Raw genomic sequence first — 11,565 nt, forward strand, 5'->3', positions numbered from 1 at the left:
GGATATATTTTGACCAAATGCCTGATTTGATGCCCTCGGTAGTAGCTATGCCCCATTTTGAGTTGTGTTTAAAAGCCATATCTACGATTGGTATGGGGAGCGTCCATTGCTCCCCAATGGACGCTCCCCCACAGCAGCAAAAGTCAGAAAAGTGGATATATTCTGACTAAAGGCCTGATTTTATGCCCTCAGTACTCTCTAGGCCCCCTTTTGAGTTGTGTTTAAAAGCCATATTCACGAATGATTTTATGCCTTAGGTACTTGCTAGCCCCCTTTTGAGTTGCGTTTAAAAGTCATATCTAAGACTGATGGCCTTCTAACTCCCCTCCTTGTATTGAATTTTTCTGTGCTAGGTATGCTTTAGTTTTTTCCCTGTGGTTTTCGTTTTGAAAAATAAAATAAAATAAAGAATTTCGTATATGTCCATTGATTGTGAGTGAATTTATAGTAACAGACAATAATATCGCACCTTTCTTCTTCTTTTTTTGAAAGTAAAATAGAATATATTAACCCAAAAGGAAACTTTAGTCATATGATTGAGTCTAGTTTAAGGTAATCTCATATTGACAATGCCCAACAATGGCTGACTCAGATAGAATAATAGCTTCCGAGTTTTCAGCATTAAGACTTAGAAAAGAGATTGCTTCATAAGCTTTTACATAGTCAAAAGTAATTCTAGGAATTAAGAAAGAAGGAGCAGACTCTTCCCAAAGTTGATTAGTTGTTGATTTCTTCCTTTTTTTGCCAAAATATCAGCAGCTCCATTAGCTTCCATGTTTATTGCTCTAAAACCCGGAAAAGACTCTAACAGCTTTGCCTGCTTTTTTTACTTCATATACTATTTCTTTGCTTTTCCACTAAATGGAATTATCATTTCCTTGAACATATAATATTGTTGTCAGGTTATCTCCTTCAATGAACTGGTACTTTATCTTCTTAGAGATGGCCTGTTGAACTGTCATTAGTATAGTTACTTCTTTTGCTTCTTCTGCTGATGAAGATTTAAAGCACCCCATGACTGCTGACCTGAAAGTTCCTGTATGATTTCTCCAAATGAAACCAAAACCTGCGTTAGTATTAGCTGAAACCCAAGAAGCATCACAGTTCAATTTAAAAGTATTAACAACAGGAAATCTCCAAATAATGTCTTTAAGTGGTGTAATCTTGTTGTGGATATCTTTAGAGCTTATCAAATCAGGATGGCAGTAAGCATAATTTCTTGTAATTGACATAGCTAGTTTAGAAGGGGAAGAGATCTTATTTTGAAAAATCCTAGAGCACCTTTCTTTCCAGATGAATCAACACTTGGTAGAAGCCAAGGCCATGGAAATGGAATCTCCATTACATGTTTTCCAAGTATTGTACATATCTAAGAATCAAAGATTGGGAGTAGAGGTAGAGATTACTCCCTGTGAAGCACAAGGTGGTAGATTCCACATTTCCTTTGGATAAGCACAATCAAAGAACAAATGTTGAGTAGCTTCTACTGTATGCTTACAGAAGATGCAATTTGTTTCTACATTAAGGATGGTTCCTAACTTATGTCTTGTTGGCAGTGTGTATTGAATACACTTCCATATGAAAAGTTTTACCCTCTGTGGAGTATCCATGCTCCACAGGGTTTTCCAGAAAGTCTTTGTTGCTGCAGTTACATAGTTAGTAGGATCTTGCAGTTTAGCATACATAGAATTAACTGAAAACTCTCCATTCATGTTAAGAGTCCATCTTAACCTGTCTTTTTCCAAAAGACCATTCTCATCTGTGTAAAGATTGATATTCGGAATTTCAAAGATCAATGAGCTATCAAAATGCTCATTTAAAGTAACGAGGTTCCACTTCTTAGTGTCAGGATTGATTAGTTCTGACACAAATGTTATATTTGCATTGTTTTGAAGGAATAGATCGGATGATGTGGTGTTTCTTCCTGGTATCCACTTATCTTCCCATATATTAATTGATTTCCCATCCCCTACTTCCCATATACTGAACTTCTTTATGTGTTCTATACCTTGTAAAATACATTTCCATATCCAAGAAGAACTATTCTTTTTTATAGATTAAAGCAACCTGATTTTTTAAAAGATTTTTCTTCAAGGGTTTTTGCCCAAATATCATCAGGGTTGTTGGATAATGTCCAAGCTATCCTACTAAGCATTGTCTGGTTTACTTTATTAGCATCTTTAAAACCCAACCCCGTTGATGGATTGGTTTACAGATAAATTCAAAAGATTTTATATAAATCCCTTTAGAGTTAGCCTTTTTTCCCCACCAAAGATCACGTTCTATTGCATTTATTCTGGATTTTTGTTATAGGGAAAGCTGATTTGTTTAGGGGAAGCTAAAATGGTTGGACTACGGTCTATTTATATTGACTTCTGGTCATTGAAAGGGAGGAGTGAAGAATTATCTTTCCCCTTAACAAAACACCCATATTTACAATTATGTCCTCAACTTCACCTAATCCTATTATTAATCTACTGTGTATAAGTATGTTTAACCCTAAATCATTTTCACGACTAAACCCTATCGTTCGTTCCTCCACGAAGTTTTTTATGAAAAAATAACATGAATGATGAAGATACTATTGGAGCGGTTGCACATTAATCTTAGAAGATTAAAATCTATATTATTTTCAATACAGACTATACAAGCACAAACGATAGTAATTTTTCCGGAGTAAAATCTTCTCATGACAATAAGATGAAAATCTATTTTTGCAACATAACAAGAAAACTATGAATTTGTTAACATCGGCAACAAATGCATTAAGAGTAAACAAAATTACATAGGTCAAATAAATTAATAATTTATAAGAAACTAGTAAGCGTATAATCAAGCTCCGGGATTGCATCGTTGCAACATATTTCTCCAAATTCTCTCATTGACCGTGTGGCAATATCTCAATATACCCCTTAAACAGTATAGAATCTCAAATGTCAAACAGGGTCAGAATCAAGAGAACAGATGGAGTTTTGATGCTTACAATGACTCGAATTTTTCATGAGGATTGAAACTTTCCGGAAAAAGTTACGTATGTATTTCAATTCTTTCAGGAGTTTCCACGCTGTTTTTTTTTAGCTGATGTCGTTAATGAAGAAACATGATTATCATCGTATGAGCACAAAGACATGTTTACAAGGCAATTACGTGAAACATTTTATCGAACACCCATCGTGCATATATACAAAAATTCACATGCAGGTCAATAACATTCCAAAACTAAACTTTTTTTTCGTACCCAAACTTTAAAATGCATTCCTCGATGGACTAAATGGGATTAAATTCAGAAGAGCTCTTTTAATTTAAGGAAGATGAACAATAGAATGGATAAGAGTTATAATAAAACAATTTGTAAAAGAGCTACTGAACAGGTCGAAAGAGATAGAAAATGAGACGACGAATTTGTTGATAAACTAAAATTTAAGCCATGAAAAAACATGAAAATACCTGTGTTTTATTTCCTCTTTGGGTGAAACGAATTTTCTTTTATCGGCTGTTATAGTCCGGTGGATATGGCTCATAGGGTTTGGTTGGAGGGTAATCTTATAATACAAAATAATTTTTAAAAATAAATTTCGGTAGATATTTCCCTCTAAACACACAACAATAATACTAGCTTTCCCCTTAAAATGCTTTCCCCCTACATAAAGCAGCTTTCCTGTAATAAAAATCTTATTTTGGATGTTATTTTCTTTGGTAGGACAAAACAACCCATGCTATAAATTGGCATTCCGGAAAGAACGGATTTGTTAAGAACCATTCTGCTGCGTTGAGAAAGTATATTTCCTAGCCAAGTTTTAACTCTTTATTCCATTTTTTCTATGATGATGTCAAAAGTTATGAGTTTCGATCTAGAGGCGTTCCTAGATGAGTGTCCTTCAAATCTATCTTTCTTATTTTCACTAACATAAATATGATTCCTCTATGTTTATTATGAACGTTTTTACTAAAGAATAAATATGATTTCTCGAAATTAATAACCTGGCCTGATGCAAAGCTAATTAGTTTATTGCATCCAAAAGATTTTGATAACTATCTAGATCAGCTTTAGTAAAGAGAAGAAGGTCATCTGCAAAGAATAAGTGTGAGATATTTGGTGCAGTTTTAGTTAGCCGAATGCCTTAAACTTTCTTTTTAGATTCTAGATGCATAAGAAGTCTAGAGAAGACTTTCTTGCATAGTATGAAAAGATAAGGAGACAGAGGATTCTCTTGTCAAATACCCCGGAAAGGTTTGAATTCTTCACATGGATAACCATTAAGTAGAACAGTTGTAGCCTGTAAAGGAAGTAGATAAAGTTGTAGCCTGAAAAACACCTGTTTTTATCAAAAAAACACCCGTTAAAACGGTCACACCCATATACCATGGTCGTGAAGGTCCTCGAACCCCGTGCCTATATAATGCTGATAAATAGGAAATAACGGCAGTTTTTTATGACCGTTTTTCCGTTTTCATACACGTTATAACCGTTTTTCTAAAATTGAATTTTACGTTTTTTCCACCTAAATAACATTTTAACGTAAGTTTTTTAGACCATTTTTTCCGTTTTCACGTCAGTTATAACCGTTTTTTAATAAAAAAGAATATAAAAATATTTTCTTTCAATTCTTTATATTTTAAAATTAAAGATTAAAAAATTATAACTAATATTTAAAAAATAAAAGAATAAAATAATATCTTATAGAAAACGTTATAACAACGTTATTAGACCCGTTATAACAGTTTTCACGCACGTTGTAACCGTTGGATAGGAATTTCGAACCATAATTTTTTTTCATTTTCTATTCAACCGTTATAACTCCCGTTATTTTAGAATAACATATAAAAAACGCGATTTTTGTCCGAAACGTGTTTACACCCGTCAAAACGCGTTATAACGGTCACGCCAGTAGTCGTCACCTGTTTTTCAAACCTTGAGATAAACATTGGAAGATTATATCACATCAAGCATCACAGTAACCAAAAGCTTTTAAAGTTTTTAATGATGAATTTCCAATTGACCCCGTCTTTTTATTTTTCTACATAGAATGAATGGACAATCTCATTTGTATGTCTTGAAGAGAAGAAAGCAGATTGAAGTGGAGAAATTACTTGTTCTGGATGCTCGTACGAACCACCATTCTCATAGCCAGGGACATTATTGCACGAACCATGGTTCTGGATGCTCGTACGAACCATGCTCGTAGAAAACATAAACCAGAGTGTCGTTCTACCACATTCTTGCACCTAATAGTGCGAACTTAAAGCATACGGGAAAGTTTATGTTCCCCGACAAATTGGGCACACAGAGATCACAAATTAGTGCAGTGCTCCCAATGGTGTATAATCCAGCAGAGGTTATCTTCAACTACCAATTACATCATCTTCCTCCTGGAAGGAAGATAATCAATCAATAACATAGACACTAACCAATTTAAGCAAATATTAAACTCTAGAAGAAAAATAGAAACATATAACAAACACAATCCAATTTCATAACGAAATATCAAAAAAATATATTGTGACAACTACTATTAACTCAAAATTCTCTAGACCATAAAAATGAAAAAACAGAGTTTGGCTGCCTACATGAAAAGCTAACAAGCGAGATGGTTTTTCACATAGCAAGAAAACAAAACCTAGCCCTTCCAATTAACCAGTAATATTCTGTGACTTGTTGTGAATGACTCCAATTAACCAGTGATATTCTGAGACTTGTTGAGAATGACTCCCTCGTATTTGACCTGGAACCACTTCATGGCATCATCCTTGGTAACCCTGTGTTGAATACCAACTCTAGACTTGCACCTACGACGACGTCCAACACGGTATCCTGGGCGTTCTAAAACAACGTAGAAGTCCATTCCATAAATACCGGTTGAAGGATCATACCTGAAACCACAAGATAACAATTCAAATGATAGAAATTAATCAAATTGGAATCTGAATCTACTCTAGTTTCTTCCCATTTTCATATCACGTGTATCATATACATCAACAAAAAAAAAGCATAAGAAACACAATAAATACAGCACAAAGCAAGCAGAAAAACCCTAACACATCAAGATGATAATTGATATGCACAAATCATTGATACAGATAAGATACGGCAGAACAAAGAGCTAAGAAACAACAAATTCATGAACCAGTACAACCTATTGCTGCAGATCCAACTTTTAACTATTCAACATGGCTCTACTAGCAAAATAATTTGGAAAGCAAGGGATGCTCTAACTTGGCAGGAGTACGACTCTCCTGCAAATAACATGTATTTGAATTTTGAAGTGAGATTCTTATCAGAGTTTTTTACTTGTAAGAGAGTCGTGCTGCCACCACGCCCGAGTATCTAAACAACTAACCCTGACAGAACTAATTAGTTACCCATTACTATAACAATTAGTGAAAATTTCAATCACTGTAAGATACACAGTTGACACACCAATTCAAAGAAGTGAGACAACAATGATTAAAGTAACTTTAAACAATGGCTAACAGGCCAAGATGCATCAGTTCAGCCTAACTGGATTGAAATTTAAAACTTACAAATTCAACCTCTATCAGAAAATCTAACTGAAGATATCCTGAGATATTACATACTCAAACCTTTCAACATGTCAATTAGCAGTGCTAATTTAGCACAAATCATTGGTACACTAGATTAGAAAACAATCAACTAACACCCTATTCAGCTCAACCAAAATACTGTGTCATTCAAACAAACAGATCATTCACAAATACTATCCTACAAAACTAACAGCAGCTATTAAACCTAAACATGAATTAAAAATTTGATGCAAACGTAGTAACTTCGAAACCAAAAAAAAAAGAACAGCTTACTTAATTCCAAGATCAATATGCTCCTGAATACCGAATCCAAAACATCCAGTATCACTGAAGTTTCTCCTCAAGAGCTCGTATTCCTTAACCTTCAATCCACTTTCAAGAAGCTGCATAGCTTTCTCACCTCTCACGGTAACATAACAAGCAATCTTTTCATTACGCCTGATTCCAAATGATCTAACAGTGTACCTAGCTGTTATCCAAAACCTCCATTAGAAATCACACAAAAAAGACAAACAAAACACTAAACCCTAAGATTTGCTCAGGGTGAAAAATCTTACCCTTGGAGAAGACTGGGGCTTGACCACTCAATTGTTCCAAAACCTTTAGATCAAAAAAAAATAAAAAATTAGATATACACAGTATTGAGAGATCTAAGAGATTGTACAGATGAGAGTAGGTTGTCGATGATACCTTAGCGGCTCTGGTGAGACGATCTCCAGATTCACCAACAGAAATGTTAAGGACAAGCTTTTGGACTTTGATGTCCCTCATTGGGTTCGTAAGTTTCTTCTCTGCTGCCTGATTTCATTTTACCACATACAACAAAAAGAAAGGTTATGAAAAACGCATCTAAAATGAGAAGGATAATCATGAAGGTAAAGAAGATATACAGAGAGAGAGGAAGGGAGCTCACCATGGCTGCCTGCAATGAAGGTTAGTATAGTTCGGCCTTTAGGAGGAGAGGAAGGAAGAAGTAGAGAGAAACTTATAGAGAAAAAAATCAGAAACCCTAGAAAAGTCCTTGGTTTTAACCTAATATCTTGCGGATACCGGATCCTATCGGGTTGGTTCTATAGCTTTGCGTGAGTGCAAGGGTTTACAAGCAACTTGGCCCAGTCTTGTGAGCCCACTTATAAATGTTTGGAATTCAAAGTTGTTTCTCATCGCATTATTGGCAAGGTTTTCCCTATTTGCCACCCGCACTTTTTCTATTCACCATTCACATAAATTACCACCTCCACTTATCCTATTCACCACCCGTATAAACTTTAGGAAATCCTAACTACCACCTCTTTGACTATCATGGGGTTAGTTCTCGAGTGATTTGTGGGGAGTTGGGTGTATTTTGAATCTTGGGGATTTTGAGAGAGTTTGAGAGAGTGTAGTGAGTTTGAGAGAGTTTGGTGTTTTTGAGTTCAGGGAGTTTGGGGAAGTGTGTGGAGTTTGAGAGAGTTTACTAGAGGGAGTTTGGGTGAGTTTGGGGGAGTTTGAGAGAGTTCATTCCTAACTCATTTTCTTTTAAGAAACAACAAATCCTCATTTGCAAATAAAAATGATCTTTAATTAAAAGAAAAATAAAATAAAAATGATCATATCTCTGTATCAATAGTATGTTATTGTTGTGCAACGAGATAATTTTTTTTTTTCATTTTAACGGTCTCCGTACAATTCTAACTCCCTTTGTTCACGAACATTAGTCCACATATCATCCGCTATAGTCTTTCTCCATGAATTAGCTTCTTGACGTTGTTGTTCTTGAGTTTGTGTCAAAACTTCGTCGTCATTTTCAAGCGCTGGGTGGCTATCTTCCTCTTCCTCGACTGGAAACTCATCTGAACGGCATTCTTTTCGTAAGAAGTTGTGTAAGCCTGCACAAGTTGTCACTATTTCCGCTTGCACTTGATACGGAAATGGAGGTTGAGACTTAAATATCAAGAAACGAGACTTCAAAATACCAAACAATCTTTCAACCACATTCCTCAAAGAAGCATGACGCATGTTAAATAATTCTTCAGCCTTTTTCGCATGATTACCCGTACCAGAAAATTCTTTCAAATGATAACGTTGGGCACGAAATGGTGTTAAACAATATCGTCCGTTTGCAAACCCACCATCTCCAAAGTAATATTTACCTGAATAAAACACAAAAAAAAACTTTGTCAAGTAGAACCCAATTATAACATAACAAAAAAAAAATCAAAACTTCACATTAGATAAAAATAAAATTACCTTTCGGTATTTTTAGTCCATTTCTTTTTGTCATTGCGTCATTAAGTATTTTCGAATGATGAGCAGACCCTTCCCATCCACTGAGCACGTATATGAACTCCAAGTCGAAGTTGCAAACCGCTAACACATTTTGAGATGTAATTCCATGTCGATTCTGATAAACGGATGCATCTCTTTTCTTCACCATTGCTGGGATATGTGTATCGTCCATAGCTCCAATGCAATCCTTAAAGTAAGGATAAAATCGTGTACTCTCACGAATTTTAAATGGAGTTGCACTTGTTGGCTTAGCCATCATCTTCGGAGCTATAGCATTTAAAGATCGCAACATCCTGTTGAAATTTTTACTAACTGTCCACCGAGAGCGACCAAATGTGTCACGTATTGTGCAATATCGTGAACTTTGGCCAACAATGAGTAAAAATGTACCAAGCATTTCTTCAATAGAAAAACATCTTGTATCACTTAATGTTGTAGTTTCTCTAATGATACAACATAGTTTTACAAAAATATCAGGGTACATCCTATAACTTCTTCGAAAGTCTTCTGGGTCTTCGCGCAAAACTCTCCTTATATAGTTATACTCAAATAAAGTAACCGGGCATCTCATTGGTCTTTCAATACGCTGACTTTGTATGTATTTCAATTGCTTAACTATATCCATCGACCATGAATGCACCGCTGAAAGTATATTCAAAAATATGGATAGTTCAAACTCATCACTGCTTTGTTCTTCTGTATCGAAGGCTTGATCTTCACTATCAGTAGATAAATCCAAATCAGACATGTTCACCTAAAACGATGATAAAAGTACTATTTTTTTATTAGAATCATCATTATCTCAAAAGCATAAAAGTATATATATTTATAGAAAATAAGCATATAAAATATAAAGTTCATAGATTCAATCATAATAACCATAAAGATGTCAATCCATAACAATTAGTAGCTCAATCCATAACCATGAAGTCTCAACTAGGGGAAAAATAACCATAAAGTCTCAACTAGGGGAAAACTAAAATAAATACTAATAGTTACGAAGAAAAACGACCAAATTTTGTAACTCTGCCATTTACACCTAACAGAAACTTGTAAAGATGTCATGTTTATGCTTTTAACTTTGAACCAATCCACAACTTTCTCTCTTCTGGAGTAAAACGTATGAATAAGTTCTTCTTGTGATTGTTGTCGAGCATTTCAATCACTTTCAGCTTATCTTCCAAAGAAATTTCAGTCATGCCATAAACAAGATCCCATACTTGGTTATCTTTCTTATCCTTATCAATTTTGCGCATTTCTTTTTCAATTTTGCGGTCTTCTTTCTCTTTCGCAATAAGAGCATGCATTGAATCAATAGAAGAAGAAATCTATGAAATGTTGGAAATCAATTTCTCTAGGTAATCAGACTGCTCAGTAGGATTAGTTGATGTAGAAGAGTCACCAATGTCATACCTTGGTCTTTTCCTTGGTGCTGTTTTTCTGATATGAATTTTCTTTGTGTTCATATCTTGAGTTTCATCTTTATCTTATTTATTATTTTCCTCTGAGACATATCCCACATATGATACGTTAAAAGCACTATCATATTGCTCTCGTTAAGTATAATCAACATCTAAGTAATCATCTTGTTCATCTTCCTCATTACAGGTTCTAGCACTTGTACCCTCATGGGTAAGATCAACTTTAACTTTTCCAGAAGCACATTTATTCCCAAAAACAATAAGCAAGTCACCATAGTCTCTACCATTTTCGTCCCTTAGGTTAGTTTGCTTTGGATAGCTCTGTTAACACAAAAAAAAAAGGATAAAGCATGAATTAGAACTCTGCATAAAATAGAAGAAAAAAAAATTCAAATTCAGTTGTCTGTAAGTAACACACACATACCTCAAAGTAATTGTTCCACATCTCGTCGGTTCCAGTAATCATCTTGTTAGCATCATCCCAACCGTATCCAAAAGTACAATATTTAAAAAAATCCTGGTATTGACCAAATCTAGTCTTGAACCATCTATATTTCCCTTTAAAGTTCTCATAATATTTGTCACAATCACATGCTTGGTTAAGTTTTGGAAGTATCTCATCTTCCACTAGTCTCTTAGTAAAACATCCATTAATGTCTTTCTTCTTATCAAGTGTAGCTTCTACTAACAGTTCCAATAGTTTCTGAGTCTCTCGTGTTGTCCATTGTTTGTAATTTGTATTCACATCCGAATCCTGTTCCATATTCTTATTCTTCCTAACATTCTTTTTCTTGTTGTTTTCAGCAGGTTGGCTAGAACTGTCCATTTTATGGTGTGACAAGTTAGCTACATTAGTACCTATAACTTAACAAAGCAAGGTACTGACATACAAACTAATGACAAGGTACTGAAATACAAACTTGTAAGTGGGTGCAAGTCGAACAATGCCTTTTAAATCAAAGAACTGAGATAGTAAAGTGACACACATGGGACAATTAAAATACAAGCTATTGTAGACACACTTCACTGGCAGTTGATAATCACTCTTCATTGTTAAATCTACTTCATTCAAGTTACTCAGCAATGCTCAATGATAGACACATTTTTGTGTCTAATTTGTCCTCAATGTCCGTATTGTTGGAACTCTATTTTTGTACTAATATTGTGTTTTTATGTATTTTTAGGAAATAAACATTTTTGGAAATTCGGCTCGAAAAGTTGATTTTGGCACCCGGAGGACAAGTGTTATTCGGACTCTCGCTTTTGGATAAAGGGTAACCTAATTACTAAGGGGCACCCCCAAGTCACCCCCAAGGAAGCTGTTATTCGCACC

At 34.8% G+C, this 11,565-nt stretch overlaps 2 protein-coding genes across 2 annotated transcripts; both read right to left on the reverse strand.

The window, feature by feature from the left end:
* Window positions 1-5,445: 5,445 nt before the first annotated feature.
* LOC113287217 (60S ribosomal protein L11-1) lies at window positions 5,446-7,598 on the reverse strand. The gene is made up of 5 exons (XM_026535901.1): window positions 7,457-7,598; window positions 7,234-7,341; window positions 7,101-7,143; window positions 6,817-7,012; window positions 5,446-5,871 (listed from the first exon to the last, which is right to left on the reverse strand). Exons 1-5 carry the CDS (start codon window positions 7,457-7,459, stop codon window positions 5,673-5,675), a joined length of 549 nt encoding a protein of 182 aa, XP_026391686.1. The 5' UTR covers window positions 7,460-7,598; the 3' UTR covers window positions 5,446-5,672.
* Window positions 7,599-7,755: 157 nt separating this feature from the next.
* Window positions 7,756-9,067, reverse strand: LOC113290689. Its single transcript, XM_026540272.1, has 3 exons — window positions 8,773-9,067; window positions 8,246-8,387; window positions 7,756-7,789 (listed from the first exon to the last, which is right to left on the reverse strand). The coding sequence occupies exons 1-3, from the start codon at window positions 9,065-9,067 to the stop codon at window positions 7,756-7,758; spliced, it is 471 nt and encodes a 156-aa protein (XP_026396057.1).
* Between the last annotated feature and the right edge of the window lie 2,498 nt (window positions 9,068-11,565).

The sequence above is a fragment of the Papaver somniferum genome, chromosome 6 (assembly GCF_003573695.1).
Source record: "Papaver somniferum cultivar HN1 chromosome 6, ASM357369v1, whole genome shotgun sequence".
Classification (NCBI taxonomy): domain Eukaryota; kingdom Viridiplantae; phylum Streptophyta; class Magnoliopsida; order Ranunculales; family Papaveraceae; genus Papaver; species Papaver somniferum.